Source organism: Agelaius phoeniceus, chromosome 11 (assembly GCF_051311805.1).
Source record: "Agelaius phoeniceus isolate bAgePho1 chromosome 11, bAgePho1.hap1, whole genome shotgun sequence".
NCBI classification, from domain to species: Eukaryota; Metazoa; Chordata; class Aves; order Passeriformes; family Icteridae; genus Agelaius; species Agelaius phoeniceus.
Window position 1 is genome coordinate 12,328,625 of NC_135275.1, and position 25,805 is coordinate 12,354,429.

Here is a 25,805-nt window from a genome sequence, read left to right on the forward strand (position 1 = left end):
CTAGATCAGTTGCACAGTCTGATGTGTGGTATGTTGGTGTCAGCTCAGGACATGGCTAAAACCATGTCTGGTTTTGTTCATAGAGAATGAACCGATAATATTTCATTACTTCAATTAGGAGCTTGTAAAATACTTCTTTTGGCCTCTCTGTCAGCTAGCAGGCCAGTGCTTGAATCCTTTAGTTGAGCCAGTATATAATGTATAGCTTTAGAAATGTGCTTGCACTGTTTGTTTCTAAATGGGTTACTTGATAAAGGGAGAGAAAGAGTCAGAGAATCACATAACTCTGCCCTGGCTCTTTGTCACTGTTCAAGGCAGCACTGAGATAACCTGAAAAACCTTGGGCTGCAGAAAAAATGGGAAGATAAAGCAGAGGAAAAATTTGAAAGAGAACCAACCAGTCCATGGATCCATGCCCATGGAAGCTGTAGCAGCATGTTAGTAGTATGCCTTTGCTGTCCTTTTGTAAGAATATAATCCTTGTAAATTCTGGCACCATCACAGGGGATTCTTGAGCATTTCTTGAATGCATCTTATATCTAGCTTTTGGACAGAAGGCAATGGCCAATTGCCTACATATTCTTTTAGAAATACATCCCCTTTTCTAAGTTTTGGGTTCATTTCTGTGTTTTGCAGCTGAGTATGTCCTTTCTTCCCTGTCTCTCTTTTGGATCTGTGCTCCTACTTCTTGGACATCACACTATCTGTTCTACACATCCTAGATGTGATGTCTGGGCTTTGGTCACCTCTATGTGACCAAATGTTCAAGCTCCAGTGTAGTTGTGCAGCTTGGAAGTGAAATGCAGCTTTCTGATATCTGATTTTCAAATCAGTGTGTTATCATGCATGTTTTCTCTTCTCCTTCCTTTTAGTTCTAAAGGCCTTTTTTCAGAAAGTCTATTGATGCTTTGTTTGGCACTTGCAATCTCAATCCCCTGTGAAATTGTAATCATAGCAGCCAGTTCTGTCTGGGACATCACAGGCTTCTAACTTCAGGTAGGGAATAAGCAGCAGGACTAGGGGAACTCTTAATAAATATCCTATATTCATTCAAAATGTCCCTAGTTGCCTAACCCAGTTTGGAACAGTGAATATTTCAGATGACACATGCTCTACTATACTGTTTGTACTTCAAACATCATCATAAATTGTACTAAAGTTTTTAGTAATAACAGCTGGGGATAGAGGGAAACAGAAAGCAACTTTGAAGCAGATCTGTCACAAATAGAGTGTTTCTCTGCATACTTCAATGCACTGAAACAGCAGCAGATCTTGAAAACAAGCAAGGCATTGAAAATATGTTTGTGTTGCAAGTACAAGGTTTCTCTGTAACCCCTAGTTCATCATTCATTATGGGTGATAAGTGGGACAATGGGGGATAATGTGGGAGAAATTACTTTGAGGGCGTACTGTGAGGTTACAGTCTGCAGTTAGGAGATCCAGTTTTGGTTCTTTGACCTCAGTTTTACAAGACCCTGGGGAAGTGACTAACAGAATGCCTGTGTGCTGCAGGGTGCATGGTTGTAGAGGCATTATTCACTGCCATTATTCAAGGCCAGCTTGGCAGTGCATGGGTTGTCATTGTGCAGAGCAGCACCTCTAACATGTCTGCATCTCAGCACCCTACTTGAGAGATCAGGTGTTTGGTTTGTGTTCCCTTCCAGAGGGGTTGTAAGGATAAATGTGCTGGATTTCTTGGTGCATGAGTCTGGCAAACTCACAAGTTGGAAAGTTGAGTAAGTGTGTGGGTTTGGGATCCATGTATTGCCAGAAACAGAATAAAGCCTCTTGAGCACTGGTATTGTTACATTTATTGATTTTTTACTTCCAGAATGTCCACTATCCCAGGAGACTAGCACAAATACATAATTATTTAGATAAAACAGAAACTTTCTTGAGTTTATAAGAATTTATTATTTGACTCTCTTTTGTTTCTTTTTTCCATCCATCATATGATGCAGCTTCCATCTGAGTCATGCAGAGGGGTCAGTGCTGTCTTACTCTTCTTTCTCTTCCTTACTTATTTTCCTCTTAAGGAAATACAGCCACTTGTGGAGTAATCTGATTTTATGGGTGTTATGCAGAAAATCTGCAGGAGAATTGGGATCTTTTGGCCATCCACCAGACCACCCCACCTTCTTACATCTGTTTCATTTTATTTGAAATTGCTTCATTCTTTACTGTGTAGAAGATTGGCTCAGAGGAACAGCTATGGTTCTCTTACCAGAAAATGGTTCTAGTTCTGGTGCTTACAAAGTGCCCATTGGTGCCCCTGTTGTTGCTGTGATCTCTTTTGTCAGGCTGCATGTGTGGGGCAGCTCATTCTCATCCCTCTCCCCATCCTGTTCCAGCAGGTGGGAAGTAGTATAGCAGCTATAGGTTAAAGCACAGCCAGAGATCTTGCTTTTAATCAAGTGCCTTTGAGACAGAGAAGATTTAGTTATGAGTCTCTACTGCTTGTGCCTTATCCTGGCCCCATTTTCTGGGATAGCAAACATGGAAACCAAAATACTGCTTTAAAAACAAACAAAGAAACCCGCATCACCACCACACCCCTACAATCTTCTATTTCATATAATCCTTTTCTTGCTTGCTTATCAACCACCCTCACTGCCTAGATGAAAATCTCTTCTAAGCCCTATTATACCACTGTATTTCCATCAGCAGGGGAGCAGAAAGAAGGACATGCACAGCAACTTGCTTTCAGATGTAATTTTTCTCATTAGCAATGGCTTTTGGCCGTAAAATGACAGGTCTGAGCCCACGGGGATATTTCTGTCCCAGCTGTTTAATCATGTTGGACCAGCATTTTCTGTGGTTGTGCCATCATTAGAAGTTAAGAGAATGTTGCTGGGATGCTGTGGCCTGGCAGGGCTTGTGTCCATGTTAAGCAGGCTAATCATTCTGGTTTTGAAAGGTCTTCTGCCTGCTCTTAACTTCCGTGGCCCCAGAGATTTTGAGGTGGGATGGGGGATGTAGAACAACTGTCATTTTTTCTTGCTGTTGTTGCTTGTTATTTTTAAACTTGAAAAGTTTGATTCAGTTCCATCAATGTCGTGTTTTCTTAATGCTAGTTCAGTTTAGGAGTGGGAATATAATTAAGTGATGCTGGCTGTAAGGAGCTAGAAGGCTACAGCTGTTGCTGTGCCCACACAGACTTTTTTAATTGAGCACTGTTTAGCTGATGAGTACCAGATTTACTGTTTTGATAGTGCCATGCTTATAATTTGTGAGATAGAAGAGAAATTCTTTGACAGCCATCTTCCCTCTTACAGCACCAGCCAGAGGAACTCTGAGGATACTGATGGGGAATGCACAGAGAGCATGTGGAGAGGATACTTAATTATCTGGATAGTCCTATGTATGTCTATTGTAGGGCAGTATTTAATCCTTAGAAGCTTTTGGACACTCCAAGGGGCAAGGGTTTATAAAGAGGAGGATTTAGGGGATTTGGTTGATTTTTTTTAAGGTAAGGGGAAGAACATTTGAGTAATGACTGTCATGATTCATGGAAAAACAGACATGGATAAGATGGAGTTCTGAAAAAGGGAATGGGAAAATGTCACCTTTCTATTATTATATGTTTTCATTTAATAAGAAGTAAAACCAAGGGTTTGAGTTTGAGTAGGATGCTAATAAGAGCATTTCAAAGGTTGGGGGATAACTCAAAACAAGCTGCAATTCTTAAGGTATGTACTTCCACTGAGGGGGATCCCGTGCATGAGTCCTGAGCCAGAGATATTTTTTTTTAAGTCCCTTTTAGTCTGTATCTCATGTTCTTTCCTTGTACTGCATTTTTTATTATTAATTTCTTCTCCTGCTGCTGTTTTGTTGTCCTTGCCAGGCTGTGGGGCTGCAAGGCTGGGAGGCAGACCTGAAGCGACAAGAGGCCTTCTACCAAGAGCAGTTGGCCCGCATTGAGAAGAAGGTAAGGCTGAGTTGTCTTCATTTCTGGCCCCTGCAGGGGTAGGACATGGATCTGTGTGGATCCAAAAGATACAGAACCAAAATGTGTTGTGCTGCAACCTGGAACTGTCAGCTGACAGGATCTTATCTGCCCCCCAACCCTTACGTAAGGGATGAAAAAGCTGTACAAATCTTTTGAGCAATTTGTGTTTGAATGATAAAGGTTTTTTTAACTGGATGATTTTTAAAAAGGATTTCTGGTAGTTCAAACTCTATTATCTTTTTTACCATGGGATTTAGGTGAAAGCTAAATTGAAAAAAAACAAGTGCCCTGGTTTTTATTCCTTTTGTTAAAAATCCTTTCCTTAATAAAAAAAAAAAATCAACCACCACAACATAAATTTTGCTGTAAATATGAATTAAAGTTGTATTAACAATTTTTCTCTGGGGAGCCAAACAGTTCAAAGAGTGGTGCTGCAGTACACTGCCTGCTTCTTGCTGGATAAGCCTTTGAAATAAACATGATTTAAAGAGACACTGTCAAGCATCTTTTAAGCCTGAAATGACCTTTGAAAATCCATTTAGGGATTTGAATCTCTCCCCTAAACGTGGGATTTGCTTCTCTGTTTAATTGTTTACCATGATGAGTTTTTAAAAATTGATGCCATAAAAATAGGAGCAGCCATGCTGTTCCTTATGAACTAATGTGTTCTTCACTTCCTGGCAAAATGAAATAATGTTATAAGTAGTCTTTATTTTTTAATAAATGTGGAGAATAATCTTCTCCAATTTGAAGCAATTAGACCTCCTGACAGGGAGTTGCATACATTTGACTTGTAGTTGTGTTATGTGACTAAAAAGAAGTGCAAACAATGAAAAGAGTGGGTTGTAAAGAGACTGAGAAATCAATCAGTTTTACTACCAATATGTAGCAGGATGGTGAGTATGGAACATGGGAAAATTGTAGATTATAGAAACGGTGGGGAGCTGTTGGCATATCTATTCCTCTTTTCATTCCCTCCTACTGTATGACTGTCCATGCTGCATTTTTGAGCCATCAATGGTAAAACATGCCTGTGAGCAAATTCACACGACACAATTTTGCAACACTTTAATCCGTACAATTCATTAAAAATAAACTATTAAAACTACCACTCAGTGTTGCATTTGTATTTTAAATTCTATTTCTAGATAATGGGGATTGTTCAGTGAAATTGCAAACAATCTAGCAGCTATCGTTCTAATTATCACAGTTGTCCATATGTTCGTACGCAAAGGGAATTTTTGCAATTTCTTGATCCCATGCTGTTTGCTTCTATTATGTTCTTCTCTCCAGATCTGGTTTCGTGAAGCGGAAATTACAGGGGAAACCTGTGAGCCTGTCCTTTATGGACAGTGGAGTGGGGAGAAGTCTGTGTCCAGGCTTCGTTGTCCTCTTTTTGAAATCTTTTGTTGTCATTTGTGTTTTCAAGTCCACGTCCCTTGCTACAGGGACACCTTTATAAACAACCTGATGGGTATTTTAGTGTGGGATCTTCTTGGGGGAGTGGGGTGAGCTGCCCATAATCCTATTCAAACTGCAGAGCTACAGAGAAACTATCTTCTAGTTGTTATGTGTACAAAAGCAAATGGATAAAAAGAACAGGTTTTCTTTCCTTTCTTGAAACACTGGGTAGTTTCTGACCCTTAAAGACTAGCATTTTGCTGGTAATAAAATAGAAGAATGCCTCCAACCGTTAGTCTGGATTGGAGTGGGAGGTGGTGGGGGCTAGAAGGGAAAGGAGAGAAATGTACTTGAAACAGTGTAATAAAGCTTAATTGTATTAGTTTTGAAAAAGGTTTTTGATCTTCTCTGAGGATAATTTTATTCCTATAATGGTTGGAAAGATGGAAAATGCAGCACAGAACAATCTTTTTTATTAGCTGTTGCTTTTATATAATTCTGCTTTTATTTGTTGAATACACGCAGACCTTGACATTTATTTATATATTTTTTCCTTCCGCTGTGCTAAAGCTTTCCAACACAGGCTTAGATATATTTTTATATATCTGTGTATGTGTATGTCAATATTAGAAAAAAGCTCTCAGTAAGGGGATGGTGGGAGAGAGCTCTGAAATAGAATTTTGCTTTCTCTGCTGTTTTAAAAGGGAATGGTGACTTGAAGTGTGGTCACTGGTAGTTCAGAGGTGTTTGACTGGGAGTGAATGAATATGGCTCAGTGTGGAGTTAGCAAGCTGAAATTTCTCCTTCTAAGAATCAGGCTATCAGGAATTCCCCTCTCTTCTCCCCTCCTGTGCCCAGGTTGGTTTTGTCCCCACTTCTGCATGATAACAGGATTCAGCAGGAGACTTAAAGATTTGTTTTTGAAGCACGTTTTGAACTATTGATGTTAAAAACTCAGTACCTTCCCAGTAGGATGCTAGGAGTAATTGTGTTACATACTCCTTACAACATAAGAGCTGCTCAGTGAATCAAACACAGAGACTATCCTGTTTCCTCTGACAGTGGTCAGTTTGTAAAGGCTTTGAAGGAAGAAGAAAAAAAAAACATCACCAAAACAAAGTGACAAAGAAAACTTTTGGAGAGCAGTTTTGAGAAGAGTCTTCCTAAATGTTGTCAGTTGGAGGCAGACACTTGCCCGGCTGCACAAGAGTTTATTTTCATTCAGTATTTTTATTCACTGAAAGTTGATTTAGTGCCATTGTTCTTCTGTGCATCTCAGGCATTTTTCCTGTAGCCCTGTTTAGCTCTGTGCCTCCAACATCATGTGGCAGTGTGTGCCACAGGTTAACTTATATACTCTATAAATTCTCTGTTATCAGTTTCAAATATTTTTTTGCATTTAATATCCTTTTTATGTGAAAGAGATAAAAGAAATTCTCCTCATTATTCATTATCTGCAGACTTCTTTTCCCTCTTTTACCTTTCCATTAAACTGTGCAGTCCTTACCTTTTCAGCCTCTGCTTGTGTGAATGATTTTTTCCAGGTTTCTCATTCTACTTGTTTGTCTTTTGGCTCTTTCCCCCTAGCAGCTCTGTCTTTGAGATGTATTGACCAGAATTGAACTCAGTAGTTCCCTTGAATGCAGCAGATTGTGTGAATACATTATCCTTTTATTTGGTAATCTTAGAAAGAGTACTGTAATCTACTGGACAGAGCACAGAATTGGAAGGAAAAACCTGCTCATTTTCTAATAGCCGTTTCTCTTTTGGGAGTTGGAAACAATTATTTAGTCCATCTATCTCAGTTATTCCATCTATATGATGGAATAGCTTATAATGGGAGGGCAAAGTGTTGTGAAACAGTAAAGCTATAAAAATGCTAAAAAGGCTTTGCCTTTAGTTTTGCATGAGGTGAACTATAGGTGTACCTTATTTCAAACAGATCTTGAGAAACTCAGTTTCTCCAGAGAGTCTTATTAAAATTTTCACAGGAAAAGGCATGTATGAAAAAATGATTGCAGTATTTCAGCTCTTGGGGTTTTCCTTGCATCTTCTACTAAAGCAGTGGAAGAAATGAGACAGTGCAGCAGTTCTGTGTCACAGTGAGGATCCATCTAGTTCAGTGTGCTGCTCCTGCCTGTGACTGAATGTCCAGGGATAACTGTAAGAACCGAATTGATGGGAAAAGAGACTGTGGAGTCTCCTTCACTGGAGACAGTCAGGGAGCATCTGGACACAATCCTGTGCCATGTGCTCTGGGATGACCCTGCTTGAACAGGGAGGTGTGGGACCAGGTGGCCCACTGTGGTCCCTTCCGACCTCACCCATTCTGTGATCAAAGCAAGGTTATGGGGTATTTGTCCCAAATGCTTTGACCATCCTGGCCAGTCATTTTTGGAACTTCTCCTCACGTGTTTAATCCTCAGAGGGCTGTGAACCAGGACTGTGTGCACAGCGCTCGGTATGCGGGGGGACCGGGAGCGTGTGTGGCAGCTGTGTCAGAATCACTGTTTGGTTCTCTGTTTCTTTGTAGTGCCTGACACTTGATTTGCACTTCTGACTTGTGTTGAGCAAATGCCACACACTGCTGCTACTGGCAGCATTCCTCTGTTTTGAGTGCAGACTTGAATATATACAGTGGGTGTACTGGGATTAAGGCAATGCTGGGATTAGTTGCTGGGAGTATTCTTCCCACTGCACCCTTCCTTGTCAGTTTGTCAGGGGTTGTATGTGTGGGAAGAGGTGGTGGGGCTTTGTTCTGCCTGCAGTGTGGTGCATGCCTCTTAGAGATTATTTTAATCAAATTTTATTGAACAAATTCCTTGCAGAGGATCATTACACTGGTAAAACCCTTCATCTTCCTCACTTTAACTCTGATAGTGTGTTGTAGTTGTGTGTTTCTGTCTCTTGGGTCACATGTATGTTTATGTTTTGGGGTGCTGAAATATTTTGGTAATCAGGAAAATGAGAGGGGAAGCTCCTTTGAATTGACTGTTTCTTGTGTGACTGGGTGTGATTGCAGGGTTGGAGCTGGTGATACAGACATTCCATTCCACACCTGTGTTTCCAGTGTGACTGTTTCATCTCCAATAAGTAATCCAGTAATGAGACCGGGCTAATTTATTATAAGTGGTTAAACTTCTAACTCTGACTTGTTCCAGTAATTTTACACCTCATCCATGTAATTTGAATTATTTCATAAAATGTGTGTCTTCTCTCAACTGTTTTGAATGAGGTTTTGTACTGTAGTGTTCCTCTGGGTAGAAAGACTGAGAGTTAGACTAATAATCTGTAGGGAGAACCTGAGACACACTCAACTTGAGAAGCTCAAGATGATGTTTTTTCATGCATTTATTTGTTACTGAGAAGCAGGGAGGGAGATGGAGGCAGGTTGTGGTAAATAGGTAACATACATACTGCTCAGAACTGGGATTTTTATTGGGGATTCTGTGTATGCTTTCTCCTGCTTTCTCCAAGTAGTAGAAAGGTCCTTTAAAAAATGTTGTAAGAAAGAAGTGCAGTCTCTCCTGGAACCCTTTAGATGCCAGGAGATTTCACTTAGCATATTAGTTGTATACTTTCTCCCAAGTAAATATTTGTTTTACTCCTTTTGCTGTTTGGCCTCTTGCTGAGTTTAACCTGACAAAAGCTAAGGGCAGTGCTACACTACAGCAAAAACACGGGCAGTGCTTTGGAGTGGTGTGAAACGGCAGAGAAAGGCTGAAGGTAATCTTGGAAGATAAAGTGAAACTCCTTGCTGTAGATGATGCCTCCTCTTTGTTTGGATTTTCCTAAGCTCCAGCTCCCACGTTATCTCTTGTTAGGCGGCTGTGGACTGCTGTGAGCACTGGGTGCATTAATATGCAACGTTTTTCTGCTTGGAGTTTTTCAGAGCAGTAAGTAGCACAAGAGGTATTCATAAGCTGTAGAGTATTTGTGCAAGTGGGAAAGGAATGCATTGAATACATACCTTTTTTATTAATAAGGTTGACTGCACCTTTTTCTCTGCTTGACTTCAGAAATCTTGTAATTTTGTGTGTGGCATTCATCTTGTTTGGTTTGTTTAAATTAATCTCTTTTTGTCCTTGTACTTCCCGTTTAATTCATATTTGTAAAGCATTTAGGATGTGTAAAGAATGGGAGGCAAAGTTATTTTTGTTTGTTATTCCTATTGGCCTTGGTCCTTCTTGGAGCTGTCTCCCATTTTGGTGTGCCAAGGTCACCCCTACATGCAAGTCCACTGTCATTTTTGGTTTATGGTTGGTGACTTGTCTCAATAAAAATTTCTGCAGAAAAAAGTGATAGAAGCCTGAACAAAAAGCCTTCCAGAACAATACATTCATGTTGGATCTGTACCATCAATTTAAAACAGACTCTGTGGGGCTGCACAGATTGATGTCTTCTGGTAAAGATGGGGAGGCATTTCTGTTGAAGGGGATGAGAAATCCATTCCTTGAGTTGGGATGCCAGGCTTGTGTATCCATGAGACCTAGGGATCACTTGCCTACCTTTGAAAAAAGAAGCTTTGTTCAGGTGTTATCTCCAACCAAACCCTCTGCCCTCTCAGTGGGAGTTAAAGATTCAGTGCCCTTTGATCAATGAGTTGATATGTCCTGGCAGGTGACACTGACACCATTTGCTTTCTCCTGTAATGTCTTGGGGCTGTATGTGAGCTATTGCCATGTGTGTAAGGGCTGCTTTGTTTGCCTCTAGTCACAGTCTTGCTCTAGCCAGTGCTGTGGGTACCTGGAGGAAGAACAGCTAGTGTGAAATGAACTTCTGGTTTCAAAAAATGTGTTGCCCTTTCAGAAGAATTTCTTGTCCTCATCTCTATAATTGAACCTTACAATATTCTTTAGAATTTCATTTTCATTTCTTATCCAATTTGTTCAGTTATCTGTTCATACCCAGCCCTTCCTGCAAACCCTTCCTCTCACAAACCCACCAATGCTTTCTTTGAACTTTCAACATCTATGATGCAAAAAAGCAGTTTGCCTTTCAAGCCAGTAGAGCAGTACAGCAAAGCACCCAGTTCATCAAACTGTTGATTTAATCTTCTGAACACAAGAATAATCCCCAGTGTCGTTTTCTGAAATGGGTTGACAAGATCCATCCTAATCATTCAGATGCTCCCAGTTGCTCAGGTTGCCTGGCTGGGGCTGTGTGGCTGCTGCTCTCAGGTGCCAGTGGCTCTTATCAGTCTCCCAGGGCACAGCCTTTGATGTTTAGAGAATGGAAGATCCTGTCCTGTGCATGAATTAAATTTCTGAATGGGAACAAACTGAATCTGAAATCATCATCTGAACCAGTTCCAACCTTCCATCCTCGTCTCCTTTTCAGTTGTTCTCAGACATTAAATGTCATGCTGGGGTAAGAGCGTGACAGGGAGGGCAGCATCCCTGATTTCTGCTGTCTGCAGGCATCCATTAGGGCTGAAGAGCATCTTTAAAGGAGGCTAATGCTCCTTGTGGTCTCCCTGTCTGCAGGGACAGGTTCTTTCCTTGTTGCTGGTGGCCAACACACAAACTGATTTCCAGTACCTTGTGCTCAATTGACCTATTTAATGGCTTTTTTTGCTGAAAGCTTGTGATGTTTAGTAGTTAATATACCTGAGTACACAGCTTTTAGAGATCAGATAAATTGATTGGTAATTTGATGAACTCAAAGAACATCTATAATAGGGTAACTAAAATGTGTTAGATGTCAGCACAGCCTCTCTGCCTTCTCTGCAGTGTGTATGTTCTCCCTTCAATATGTGTTGACTGCTGTACAGTGCATTACATCAAATTACAAGCAGCCTCTATGCAAACAGCAGCTAAGTGTTTGCTTCCTCTTCAGCCTGCAGGATTAGTGCAGAGATGCCTTTGCAGTCTGTGTGCTGAACTGTCAGAGCCTTACGGGGATTTTGTTTCCCTGGCATTTAGAGCATCTCTGCAGAGGGAGAGAATGATGCTTATGGGCTGCTTCATCTTGGAGGAATCCATCCTCAGGCTCGACTTGTGAAATAAATGTGGCAATGTGTGGTTTGAACTTAGTGTCTTAACACTGAATTTAGCAGCTGAATTTAGATAACAATCTGGTATCTGGTCTCATCAGTGTATCACTATGAAGACTCGTTAAAGGCAGAACAAAAAGACCTGGAATGTGATCTTGTCTCTTTGTTAGAACTCAACACTGGAGCATTTGTCAAGTCTTGTCCAAAAAGAGCAAAACAAGAGGTTCTTTTGTCTTACTTCTGAGAGCTTTCCCCATTATCTAATATTTCTGATATCCTCCCTTGGCATTTTTTATTCAACCCAATTTTCTCTTAATTCCATTCATTTTCTCATTGCCTAATAGTTTAAATTTCTGATTCCTCCCTCTTTGTGCTGTTTACATGCTTGTTTATAAGCAGAATTGGTATTTATAAATATGTGTATGTATATTTGTATAGATAGCACTGTTACCAATAAAAGCAGTGCTACTTTTCTAATGGAAAGCAGCACTGGCACACAACCCCCCCCCCTCTGTCTCTCACCTGTTTTTACTGAGGTGCAGTTGTACCTCAACAGCAAGTACATCACCCTGCTGCAATAAATGCCACTGCTGCCTGTTATTTCTGTGTAATTCACCAACCAGTGTACAATTAATTTCTGGCCCTGTTATTGCACTATTGGCTATTTTATGAAGCTGTAGAGAGTTAGCACAGTGAATTGATTAAATGTGTTCCAGACCTTAGGCTGGATTCAGTGTGTCTGCTGGGATTTCGATGATTGAAGCTTGTGCTTCTCTTGGGATATTCCGGATTTAGACTTAGTCTTGGAAATTGGTTCAGGTAGACAAAACTTCCCTGTGTGTGGAATTCACTTGCATAAGAGCCTGACTTTGGGGAATCTGAGATTTCTGTTTCAGCTCACAGTGGTCCTTCTACATGTGGCAGGAAAAAGGCATTACTATTGTGACTTAAAAATAAAGCCAACAGTGGGATTAGTTTTGAAAAGGTCCTTAAAATTATGGCTCTGCCCTTACAGAATATGCTGTCATCGTGCTAATGGAAAATATGGCTAATAATTACTCTATAAATTGACTCCCTGGAAGATCTCAAATTTGTGCTGAATTAAGTAGTCCAAAGATCAGACTTTAGAAAGGAACTACTCCATATTTACAGCGGCTGTACCTTCTGAAGTGTTTAGTAGTTTACTGTGGGTGTGTTAAATACATGTTTCATGACAGCCTGGGGCCACTTCTCTGAAGGTTTTTTCCCCATCTGCCAGTCATTTTAAAGAAACATAAATAAAAGAGCTACTCCAATTTCTTGAACATATAATGCATGTTTCCCAGAGACCCGGGTGACTCAGAAGTAGCTTGTAAATAACATGTTCAATGTTTTTAAATAGATGTGTACCATCAGGCTCACAGTGAGGTCTTCAGCCACTGCAAACTTGCTTTGCCTGTCACAGAATCTCCTGGTTTCATGAAGATGAGGGGTGGATTTTTGTTTGTTTGGTTTTGGGGTTAATTGGTGGTTTGCCCATATGTTCTGCTGCCCCAAGGATGATCCCAGCCACAGTTTGCCATTAAACACCTTGGCTCAAATGAAGATTTCCTGGCTCACCCATTTGCATTTTAGCCTCATTGTAAATAAATATAAAATAATGGCTAATTTTGTTTTGTTTTAGTTAAAAATAGTAAATATACATCTCATATGCAGTAGAACTATGTAGGAGTTGTACCCTGACAAATGTGGAAAGGAGATTGCCCTGGCAGGTGTTCAGCAGTGGAGTGTCCAGCAAGTAAAAGATGTTGCTCTGCACAGAGGACAGCAGCAGTGAGGAATGGCCACAGAGCCAGGACATGCTGAGAGGCTGCTGAATCTGTGCCCATCTCCAAGAGGCCACAGAGGAGCAAGAGATGGGAGAAGAAAATGTGGGAGCTGAGATAAAGCTCTAAGCCTCTGGTTTGAGAAGACTTGTAATAGCTAGGTTATTTTATGAGAAGAGCTAGCTTTTCTTTCCTTCCCAATTACTGTGTTTCAGGTCTTTTAATAAGAAAACCAGCTTAATTCCTTCTCCTTTCTTCTGCCTCCCCATTCTTCTGAACAGAAGCCAAATTTTTTCTTTCATAATTTCAAGCTGCAAGGTTGCTTTGAGCTTGCACGCCTGGGTCAATTGAGGAGTGCCTGGGTTGTGGATTTTTTTTTTCCCCAGAGATGTCTCATGATGTACTGGGCAGTACACAGAAATCATCTAATTTGCCCTGACATGCAGCAAGCTTTGAACTGGCTGGACTGTGGTTCTTGATCAGAGAAGACGACTCATATGGGCGTGTAAAAATGCTGTATTGTGTGCCTGTCTGAGCGTGGATTTGCATTTTTTTAACTTCATTTTTCATAATAGTTATGTATTCCACAGAATTTCCTTTGGCTGTTTAGGGAATTAAACGTAGTGTGTGAGACCTCTCACCTTTAGGTCATTTGTTGAGATGCAGCAGCAAAAAGCCATTATGCCTGATGGTTAATCACTCACTCGTGTGGCACTGAGGTAACTCTTCCTGCAGCTAGAGACAAAGGTTTGTTGCAGGAAGAACAAAAAAATTCCCCCATAATAGTGTCCTAACTGTTGATTTCTGTGAGAGCATCCCAGGGAGGAACACAGCATTTGTCCTTGCTGGCTGAAAACAGAACAGTGCTGGGTTTTAAGTTTGTGTGTTCATTTTTTCTGTGGAGAGAGGATTTACCTCCAGGTCTGAAGTGTTTGTGGTGTTTGCTTTTATTCCCTCCTGTTGTTCCCCAGCAAAAGCATAGTTCTGTCCCTTCTTTGTGTTCCTGTTGTCTTGAGCTCAAGCTGTCTCTAGTTGAAGAGCTTGAATTTTTTTGCTTGATCTTGTCCAGATACAGGTGAAATACTGATACAGTTTTTTCCATGAGCCTGAAAAAAATATCCAGTTATAAAAACCACTGTTTCCCCAGCCTCTTTTTCTTACAAAGTTTATCAGCTACAGCTACAAGCCCCTGATAATCAGGATGCTTATATCAAAATGTTTCTTCTGGAACTTTAAGGCTACCTATATTTTCTTTTCATTTAATGCCAAGTTCAAGGTCTGTTGTTGCTTGTATGCAATAATCCTTACTGTCAGACTGTGTTTAGAGATTAAATTCTGAGTAGATTAGCTTGCACCTATGAATGTGTGGTACACTGTGCATGTGACATTCTTCCATTTATGTTCCTCAGAAGCCTTGGCAGCAAGACATTATGAGATCTTTCAGGTTTAATGTTAATAAGTAATTATTCCTATTATTGTTTAATAGGCTAAAAGTGAGACCTGCCTTGTTGCCTTTCCTGTGTGTGGATTCTGTAATGAAAAGTTCCATAACTGAGCTGGTAGTGCCCAAAAGCTGTGTGAGGCCAAGGGTGACATCCTACCCCAGGGCTGTGTCCAGAGTGGTCCCTGCCAGAGATGGGCAATGAAGGAGTTGTGTGGCTGCTCCTGCTCTCTGTGGGTGTTGGATTTTCATGCTAATGTTTACAGCTTAATAGCCCTGCTGTGAAAATGCCTCTCTCCATTGGTTGGAGGTCTGTGGTCCTTCTGGGCTTCTCTTTGGAGCCTTCCCTCTTTGCCAGCTGCACAGGTGTCTCTTCAATGCCCCTGTAGAGGAGGCAAAACAGCTGCATTAAGAAACAGGTGAAAGAGAAGATTGCTAAAAGCAGAGAGAATGAGACTGTCAAATGATGGAAATTGCTTACAAATATTTTCTGATTCCTTTCTTATCCCTTCTGCCATCCTTTCTTCTTTGTCCTCCTTGTGTTTTATTTTTATCTTAGGATAAACATCTTATTTATTTTCTGTTTGCTGTGTGCTGAATTTCAATCTTTTGAATGGTAAAATACAATAAAAAAGACACTAGTATTCCTTTCTCTGGAATAACTGATGCCTTGCAGGGCAAACTAGAGGTTATGTGACAATGATATTATAAAGGCAGGCCAAAGGAATCTGTGTTAATCCATTTTCTTTTTCTTGTTATCAATGTTTTGTTTTACATTTTATTTTTCTTTCTAAATAGTAATCAATATTTTTTTGTAGAAATAGTTTAATAACTTTTTTTGCCACCTGTAAAATACATTGTTGCTTTATAATGTTTGTCCAACTACCACTAATAAGGGAGAATGACATAAAGTTATCCTTTGTAATACTATTTTTGAACTGTGGAGCTGGGGACTTTTTCCAGGTATTCATTAACTGAGGTTTCTAGCTCACTGGAAGATAAGTGAACATTGTCCCCATTTAAAAAGTGAGACCTAAATGCTTAAGGTTAGTATTTTCTATAATAGCTTTTTTCTCTTCATTTTTTGGTTATCTGGGTATGGTGTATTTCTTCAGATGTGCTGATTACCCATAAGTTGAGCTTGAAGTTTTGAATAATGAGCTGCTGAGCATCTCCAGACAGAGCCATGAGCCAGCAGGCACTTCTGAAAGTGTGGATTTGTCTGTGTCATTAACCGTGTACAGTGACCTGTGAAGTCCTAGCAGTCTTTTTTGGCTGTAATCATTAAACCAGTCTCTCCTACAGGATAAAATGGGAAGAGAGCCTGCAAGCACAGTGAGAGAACCTTGACTGAAAATACAAATATCTTCAGAAAATGCTCTGGGAGTAATAGTAATAAAGAAAAAGTACAATGGCAAAATAAATTGCTGCTGATACAATTTTTCTTCCTCCCTCAAGTTTGCCTCTAGTATGGCAGATTTTCTCCCTTCGATAAATAAATGCAAAGATGGGAATTGCTGCCAAAAACTGTCACATTTCTGGAACTTTCAGCCCCTGATTATTCACATTAAGCCTCTCCCCCCACCCCCCAGCAGTACAGTATTCTGAATATGTACACCCACCATTCTGTCAGATCTGTGCAGTCTGTGTCTGGTTCATCTTCTGTGTCTTTGATGTGCTCCATAACGTAGGCAAAGAGAGGTCTGATAGTCTCTCTAAAAACCTGACAGTTTGTGTGACAATCTGTCCACGAATCCACAGGCTCCTTGTCAACCAAATGAGCCTTTGAATATCAGAGGTTTCAGAACAGCGCTTGCAGCATTGCATATGCACCAAGGGGAGAGTACAACAGGCTTCCTTGTAACCTGAGAGATGTCTGCCTTTTCCCTAATCATTCCAGGGACATCTCATCATTGCTTCTTGGCTGGTTCTCAGCCCCGCACATGTCGGGGTTATTTAGCAAAGCTTGATTTACTGGGAACTGCACGTGGAGAATAATTTGTAGTTGAGAGTAGAGTAAAAACCCTGGGAGGGGGTGGAACTTCCAGGCTTCGGCTTACTTCTGTTTTTCAGCGTTTTTTTTGTTTGTTTCTTATAGTGACTCTCTTCTCTGCAGTTCCTTTACCCATGCAAGTGTATGGATGTGATGCATTTTCTTCAGTATTCTCCAGTTCTCTTGTACATCCTCTTCCCTTGTGTTCCTCTATTCTGCCTTTCTCTGGGAACCCAGTGTACTGCATGCCTTAGCTACCTGTTGTGTAAAAGGATGGGGTCATGAATTTAACTCAGTTTTTTTTTTTTTTTTCAACTGGGACAGGAACTGTTAACTGGGCCAGCTGCTGCAGTTTATAAATGGGACTTAGGGATATTTTCAGCAGAGAGATGGAAGTTTTAGCTGCAGCATGACTGTCCGAGGTGGTGGGAGTTTTGTTGGAGGCTCTGTCAAATACCAGCTTTGGCATGATGGCATTAAATCTTAGCTAAAATGTTCCTTCCTTCCTTTCTTCCTTCCCAAAATAAGCTCCTGTGACAGGCCTGACAGGGGAATGTGCTTCGTATCTTTTTTATTGTATGACAAGTATTTGATGGCTGCCAGTTTTGTTTGATGGAGTTTTTTTCCCCTCTTTATTCCCCCTTGAAAGTGCTGGTCAGCCTTTGAGTGAAACTTCCGCCTGCATTTCTTAGAACTCTTCAAATTCTGGCAATTTCCTTCTTATTTCTGTTTCCCTTGGCATCGATTTCTCTGCATTCCTGTCACTCTCTCATGGACAATGCTCAGTTGTTTGAGACAGCATCCTGTGATCTCGGAGCTCATCCTGATTGTGGTGGATCTGCTGGTAGGACCCAGGTGTCCCTGCAGGATGATTTTGCAGCTGCCCAGCACAGGTGCTGGATTTGGCCAGGGGTGCTGTGCCCCGGTGCCGTGGGCACCACGTTATCTGTGCAGGTCAGGCACGTGCAGGACTCCTCTGAAGCAGATGCTGAAAATTGTTGATGTTTAATCGATGCCTGGGAAGCCTGTTTACCTGCACTTGTCAGGTGTAATTGATTCAGGCATTTACTGTGAATTCCTCACCTTAGCTAAACTTCCAGCTGGGAGGAGAGCAGGGTGATACTCCCCTGCAGCAGTACTGGCATTAATCTGGGCCTTTCACAATGCTGTTGCTGTCCTTTCCAGAAAGCCTGAGTTACCTGCTGGAATTTTATGGCCTTTCTCTTTGAAGCCGCTTTTACTTTCCAGAGTTTGTTTAAAGAATTGGCAGTGCTTTGTTTGTAGTCTTTCAGAAGGGTGTGCTTTAAAGCAACCTCATATAAACACAGTGTTTCTTTCTCTTTTCTCCTTCTTCCCCTTTTAATTGCTTCTGTAGTAATAATTTCTTTTTTGCTGGTTGCCTTTCTGACTTGAAGATAACATAAGGCTTTTCTGCCTGCTTCCAGTGAGGCACTTGAAGCTTTTGGAAGTCCCTAAAACCATTTTGCTGTGGGGTACCTGTTTTTAATTAGACTCTTCCCAGGGTACCTTCATAGACAGCCTGACTCTGGTGTGGGATCACAGCCTGGGTCTGTAAACCCATTTTCACTTGGATGGAGTATCTCGGTGTGGGACCCTGGTTCTGGGAAGTCCTGGGATGCATATTTTTATTTGAGTCACCATGTGCTTTAGGGATTGTAGCTTAACCTTTTTGTACCTAGTTATCCTGTGTTATCTACAAGGTAAACCCAGCCATGTTCCTTCTCCCCAGCTCTTCCTCCCTCAAGCTTTGTGGAGATACAAAGTGTTCTGTGGGATTTTATCTGTGAGAAGCTTTCTAGATATGCTACAGAATTAATATTTTGCTTTCAACTCAGGATAATATTGCAGACATGAGAAGATCTGTTCAAAGAGGAATGTACTTCTGCTCCTGACTAGTTTAACTTGCCTGGGTTCTTACTGTGGACACTACTCTCTTTATGCTTTCTCTGAATCTTAATCCAAAATTTATGATCTCACAGCTTATTGCCGAAGGAAAGAATAGAATGGAACAAATTCAATGCTCTCATTTCATTATTGGTCTCAGCGGGAGGAATGGATGAACCCACACATGAACAGCAAACAACAGAGCTGTGTTTAGAAGTTGGCTTTGGCTGAAAAAGTCTCTTTTTTTCATATCAGCAAGCTGTTTGTAGTTCCTTGCATCTTTTCTCTGTTACCTTTTAAGAAAAAAAGCATATGAATTTTCAAAAAAGCAGTTTAACCCTTAACTTCTATGCTCTAGTGATATGCTCTATAGGCATGTTTTTCTTCCTTGTTAATTGGCTTTTATTTTTATGTGCATTTGATGGGAAGGAGGAAATGTGAATGAGCTAACTGCTTGCTGATACCAGCAAATGGGCTGAGCAGAAATGCCAGAGGAGTGAGCTCAGGAGGTGAAGAGATTGTTTCTTGCAGCATATTCTGAAATTCCCAAACTCCCTGTTTTGGACCAAAGCTGATAGCAGTGATTGATTGTGTGGGTTGATTTTAACACATCCACAGGGTCATCCAGTGAACAGATTGGTTTGGCTCATCTGCCTCTGTACCTGAGGGAGGGATGCAGGTACATGGGGTAATTTTTCAAATCTGTTAGGAGGTGTTTGCGTGAGACTTGTGAGTGGTGAGCATGAACAGCCTGATCTACAGCGCGTGTGAAGCAGTGACCTGCTGAGGTGTGGGGAACCTGGGTGCACCTTTACTGCCCTGAGGCACTGCTGGCAGCAAAGCTGGCTCCCAAAACTGGCACTGACCCATGTTTCTCTGCAGCTTCCATGGCAGCAGCTGCATCCAGGGCATGTGTGTGCTGCCTGTCCCCAAGAGTGTGCAGGCAGGCCACAGTTGTGCTGCTCCTTAGGATGGTGTGAGGTCTTATTTCTGGCTTCAGAAGCAGCTGGAAGCAGGAATTTGAATGTCTTCCAGCTGACATTTGATATGCAAGAAGTAATCTTTGCTTTCCTTACCTGTTTCTCTCAGAAATTTGCGGTGCCCTTGTGGGGCACACCACGTACTGCCCCGCTCACAGCACTGCCTCTTGTGCTCTTTTGGGTTTGAGAGGGGCTTGCAAAGGGCATTTTGCTGCAGGCTGGTGAGTGTGGATGTCAGAGGAAGGGATGGAAGCAGCACGTGTGTCAGGTGTGAGGCAGATTGCACCATCCAATCTCCGGCTGTTGTCCGCAGCATTTGTCAGGGCCTCCACTGCCCTGCTCCCTTTCATCACAGCTATCACTGGCATTCATCTAGGCTGGCAGCATTTCAACAGCTGTTAATCCCCTTTGTATCTCTAAACACTGTGACCACTGACAAGCTTCTATACTCTGAGGTGTCAAAATATCTCAGGATATCTGTGGTGATGGTGGTTGGGTTTGTTGGTTTTAAATCAAGACACCTTCTAATCTATTGACCCGAACTAAAACGGATGGAGAAATCCTTGTCCCAGTGTCAGGTTTTTAATGCTGCTGCTTGATGTTCGCAAATAATTTCACGTGAAATCTGATTAATTTTGATTTCCTCATGCTTGTTTTGATCAGTTTTCTGTTTTACATGTTACTGCAAGTAGCACATGTTTCACTGAAGTTGTAAGGAATGTGGTTTAATGTTAGTGTGAGAATGAGCTGGCAGGGTTTTCTCTTTATGTTTCAATTACTTTCCCTCCTGAAATAACCCTGAGAACTCAGTCTTCTGCTATTATGTTTTCTTGCTTTCTTTGCTATATGTTCTGGAAAGGGCTTGGGCAGTGTAGTGAGGTGTAGTAGTGAGTGTTGGAGTTTCTCTACATATTTGCAGCCAAGGAGGAATGCTGAATTAAAATTACTCCAAATTTAGCTCTAAGTTTTAAAATTGATTCCCTTTGGAAGGGAATTTTTAGCACAAGGGTGTTTTGATGAGTGGAGAGCAAGGGTATAGCAGCAAATCTGTTGTAGAAAAAGAGCAGGGTAAGGGAAAGTGGTTCTGTTGCACTTTATGCTCTGGTTATGTATTTTTACAACTTCTTGGTGTTTTTATTATTTGCTACGAACCATCATTTAATAGCAGGGAAAAATCTTTCAAACTAACATTTCTTTGCTTAGTTTGTTTGTCTTCTCTGGAGAGCTCTCTCCCCATATGACAAAGCTCTGATGTTCTGAAGTTGAGTCCCCTAAGGCTCAGCTTTATTGAGAGAAGTGAAACATTTTAGGTGGTTCATTCATTCTTTCTGTGTCTTTTGTTATTTGAGCCCTTATGGTGTCCTTTGGTCATGTTTTTAAACTTATTTCTGCAACTAAGACTGCCAGGAGCTTTATTTAATAATAGTTGAGGTCTCATGTTCAACTTTTTCTTTGTGAGCTGTCATTTTATCTCAAGCATCAAATAATGTGAAAGTAAATTAAAAGCAGCGTTCATGTCTTGTAATTTCGTGTGGAATGTTCTCTCTTTTACTGTACCGCTGAATATCGTTTTATGAAGATAAAGGACTTCACTAAGACTACAGGCAGCTCAGACTTTGTTTCAAGTGCAAATACCACACCTTGATCCTGCTGAATAGCCCTTGTGTGGAGGCGACCCTGCTGAAGCTGGGGGAAGTGCTCAGGTGGTTCCTGGCTTAGCTCCTCCTTTGCAGCTATATTATAAAGCCCTCCAAAGTTCTAGGCCACTGGAACGTTCTCTCCTGCCAGAGTGTAGTGGGTAAACTGCTGAAAATGAAGCAGTTCTTGTGTTTGAAGTAGTATAGATGAGAATACTTGGAAAATTATTCCCTATTAGTAAAAGCCCCAGATCACAGAACCTGCTGTGTCTGTGCCCATACTGAAAGGCCCTTCTCTTGCCCATTTAGCCCATTTGTTGCTCATTTAATGTTTAGGACAAAAGGGAATGTCACTTGCCCAAGGTTGGAAAGGGTCTAAAGGCCAAGGAAAATGTATTTTAAAAATCTGCTTGTTGAGCAAACTCAAATTTAAATTGTAGCCCCCTGTTTTCATTACTTGGAGAAGCATTTAAAGGTACTGATTCATAGCATTAGAAATATTGTTTTATTGGGTTTTAGAGTTTTTGGAGGGGAGAGGTCTTGACCAACAGCAAGAGGCCCCATTGGATCACAGGGAAGAATGTTTCCTTTTCATTTTTAAAACTCAGCAGCTTTATCTGCAGGTTGAAGGTGTTCTATGCCCCTCCTCAATCTTTGCATGATGCCTGGTGGTTGCTTTGAGACCAAGCCTTTCCTCCTTCCCTTCACTGATATTCTTGCCTCTGTTTAGGCTCTCACTTGTCTGCTTTTAGCACCTTCAGAATTCAGAACTAAAGGCTGGCTTCCTTTCCCAGCTATTTTTGTCCGTGTCTGTAGCTGATGTTGTTGAAGATGAGCCTGACCCAAGTGCTGGGCAGTTGAACTTTATTAAAGTTGGTAAGGTTGTGCCACAACCACTTTAATCAACAGCACATCCAGCAAATGATTCTGTTGGCTATTGTCACTTTCTTCAGGTGGGTTAAACACGACCTCATGCTGGGGCTCACGTACAACAGATTTGTTCCTGTTTTCCTCTCCCGCTGCTGTTTCACTGCAGAGTGCTGCAGGCTAATAGTGTCTGATGGGACTACTTCCTATTGCCTGAAAAATGTTTAAATTTGCTACCTTGCTTTCTCTTTTTCCCACTTTCTCTCATTCTGATCTCTCAGATCCAGTCCCTTTGAGAAATCAGACAGTATGAAATATGAAAATTGCTTGGGTAGTAATTGGAGAAATGGTGAGACCTTTGAAGCCCAATGGAGATAACGCTTACATCTACTTATTCACATTATTTAATTTTTAATGGCAAATTTAATTAATGAAGCACAGGTCTTGTGGTTTCATGTGTGAATAAGTAACAGCAGGGAGCTGTAAGTCATGAGGTCTGTTTACAGGCCAGAGAAAAAGGCACCATTAAAAGCTGAACTTTTCAATATAGGAAGGAGAAAAATGGATTTAATAGCATTGAAGTTTGACCACTCTGTAATAAGTAAGTAAACAAAAGCAGTAATGATAATTTGCTGGTAAAATGCATTTTTGAAGTGGTTAGTCCTTCATGATTCCTCAGTTTAAATCTGTCTCCTAGGTCAAAGTTTGAAAAGTAAAATCTGTTCTGTGTTTCTTCTGGTATGTAACATAAATTCAGGCACTAAAGATAAAACGCTTAAATATAGCACCTTGAAGCCCAGGTTCTGAAAACCTTTATAAACCTTTCAATTAGCTGAGCTTCACACAACTTCAGAGATACAGGCAGCTGTTATCCCTCACTTGCAGATGGAAAATGGTGACTTGCCCAAGATTGCACAAGTGGCAGAACCACTAATAGAACTTGAGTTATATCTGTCCTTTCCTTTTTCCAACCACTGAACAGTATGTGTTGGCTCATCATGTGCAGGACCAGCTGCATTTATGGGAAAATAAATGAAGAAGGGCAAGGATAGTATTCTATATAAAATGACCAAATTTGGGGAGAGACGAGATAGCAGCTCGAACTGGCCCTAAATGAATAGCTGTCCTCGCTTTCAATACCATTTTGTCACTTTTTTTTGATTGATTATTGCATATTTTCTGCTTGTGCCTTTTCAGAGTAAGAGCCTTGCAGATGAGCTTTGCACGAGGCGGTTGCCAGTGGAGTCCAGAGGCTTTGCCTAAAGCGGCTTTATCAGCAGCTTAGTGATACAAGACCTGTAGTGCACTCACTGAGGGAGTGCAGCCCTTCCCTCCTGCTGACTGTGCCTGGGAGGCTCCTCAGTGCAGCCCAGAGGAGGAATTCATCCTCCACATTCAGTGACTGAGCAGTTGTGAGCTAAAACTCTTTCTGTGGAAGTTCAGGAGAATTTAATGCAAACCTCTTAAGCCCTGCAGCAAGACACTCAAGCCCCTGTATGGCAGCGCCTTAACTGAGACCTGATACACCTCCCTATGTTGTCAGAAGGGAAACAGGCTGCATAATTTTCTTTTAAAGAATAAGTAACATAAGTAGAAGCACTGAAATGTAAAATGGATTTTCCAGTGCTAGCAGCCAATTTTGATACTTGCATGTCAGTAACTTACAAGATCCTTCACAGCAATTAATGAAAGAAGAGAACAAAACACGATCAAACTCAAAATAGCTCTGTGCTGGAAACACCTTGTTTTTGTGGTTACATGGAATAACCAAAGCTCATGGTTGGTTGGTAGTGACCTTTTCCCCCTTTTTCCTTTCACAAAAGTGAGCCTTGGAATGAGGGATGTGTTATGGCCTTGATACATTTTGTTGAAAATAAAATCGACTCGTAAGTATTTCTGGCGTTCTTTGAACTGAATATTCTGTTTGTTGTTGGAAATTGTTATTAATTATAGAAGATGACTTTGTGACAAGATAAGATCTGAGATGCCTTTAATTTTTAGAGCTGAGCATTCTATTCTTTGTTTCAGAATGCAGAGATCTACAAGATGACGTCCGAGCAGTATCAGGAGGCAGCCACCAAGGCAGAGGAACGGATAAAGTGAGGAACCATTTTTGTTCTTTTCAGCAGTTCCAGTTGCATTCCATAACATTTTGTGTGTACCTTCTGGATGTTCCTGTAAACAGAGTGTGAAGTTACCTCCTGTCAGGTACTGAGGGGGCTGAGGAGGTGCAAGCTGGCATCTTCTCTTTCTGTGCTAAGCTTGCAGAGTTTAGTATAAAGTTGATAGATCTTGCAAGGAAGGATGAGGGAGAAGAGAGGAACTTTAAAAATTAATATTAAATAGGAATATTTACTTGGGTTTTCAAAATAGCAATGGAACATGTTTAATCTGTTCTAACTTTGACCCATTGTACTTAACCTACAAACTGTAGCATTGGGCTGGTGCATGGGGGTAGGAAGAATGGCACCACTTCTAAAGTTTTCATTGTCCAGGGGAAAAAAGATAAACAGTCTAAATCTCATCCCTGTTAGTTTCAAATTAGAGTTGTAATTTTCATGAATGCTTTCTTAGAATGGGTGCAATTATTTTTCTGGTCTTTTTTTATTTGCCTTAGCACAATAAGTGGACCTTTAATGTTGCCTTTTTACCGTGAGCATATCTAGTGTTTAATTATATTTGTATTTGTCAGTAGTGTTATATAACTTATTGTTCCACATGCACTAACAGCTGCCCAAGAAAAAATATTTTCTATAATTCTTAAATATTAATGAGGCTAAAGCAATTACGCTGTCAAGAGCAGCACTCGAATCTCAGTTGGGTAAACAGTTGGCCAACATGCAATAAACTGGAGTAGCAGCATATGTAGTCCGGTTGGGTCCAATCCAGACTCTACAATACTTAATTGCATAAATAGATAATATAGTAGTGATGAATATATTAGTGGGGTGTGCAGTATATTGTGCTGTCTTTATTTAAAATTATGTTTAACTGCCAAAGCGTCACATAACCTGTTGTAATTTCACATTTTTGTTTGGACAGTCAAGCAATAAGTTGCTAAAGAAGCCAAAACAAGGCAGCTAACACATTGCTTGCATTTCCATCCTGTTTTCCATAGCAGAATTTTAAATTCTCTTTTAAAATAAAATTTAAAAAATTCATAGGACATAACTTTCTTATAGTTTTTGATCAATGGAATCTTTTCTTGGATTTGCTTCTGCAAATGTGTGATCAGTTGTTGTGAACTTGTGTAGTGGTGATTTATCCTTGTGACTTGGTAAAGGAAGTAATTAGGACCTGGGATTGTGTTCTTCACTTACTAGTACAGGCTGTAACTACCTTATTTCTTATAGGTAGTCTGAAGGTTGGTTCCTGATGTTTCGGTTTCCTTTGGTCTGTTCTGTTTCTTGTGGAAACAAAGACTGGTAATGTAGGAAACTCAGGAATGCAACCATTTCTTGCAGAGGTTAGTGGCAGAGACCAACACAAATGCTAATGAATTCCTTCTTTCAAGATTCAGAGAGTGTGCTTGTGGTCTCTTAAGGGTTTCTTCCCCTTTCCTTTGAGCCTTTATCATCTAACAGTCCCTGGCTTCTGGCCTTATTGTACACTGCTCTTGAATTTGATGGCACTGTGAACTTGAGCCATTATAAAGGGACAGATTCCTTGAGCTGTCTTCTTTGCAGCAAAAAGAGACACCTGCCCTTATGTGAATTTTGTGTGAAAAAATAACATGGCTGGGGATATCTTGAAAAGGGACAAGATGAAAATGAGGGTGAAGTTGAATATCTTGCATTCTAGTTCTTCACAATAGAAATTGCCAGCAGTAGCC

At 40.8% G+C, this 25,805-nt stretch overlaps 1 protein-coding gene across 2 annotated transcripts in view; it reads left to right on the forward strand.

Moving 5' to 3' along the window:
- Nucleotides 1-25,805, forward strand: part of CHCHD6 (coiled-coil-helix-coiled-coil-helix domain containing 6) — a 110,697-nt gene that overhangs the window by 34,384 nt on the left and 50,508 nt on the right. For both annotated transcript variants that reach the window (XM_077184807.1, XM_054640457.2), the window contains exons 6-7: nucleotides 3,845-3,928; nucleotides 24,002-24,072. In XM_077184807.1, the coding sequence (XP_077040922.1) occupies nucleotides 3,845-3,928; nucleotides 24,002-24,072 (155 nt within the window). The remainder of the gene's footprint in view (nucleotides 1-3,844; nucleotides 3,929-24,001; nucleotides 24,073-25,805) is intronic.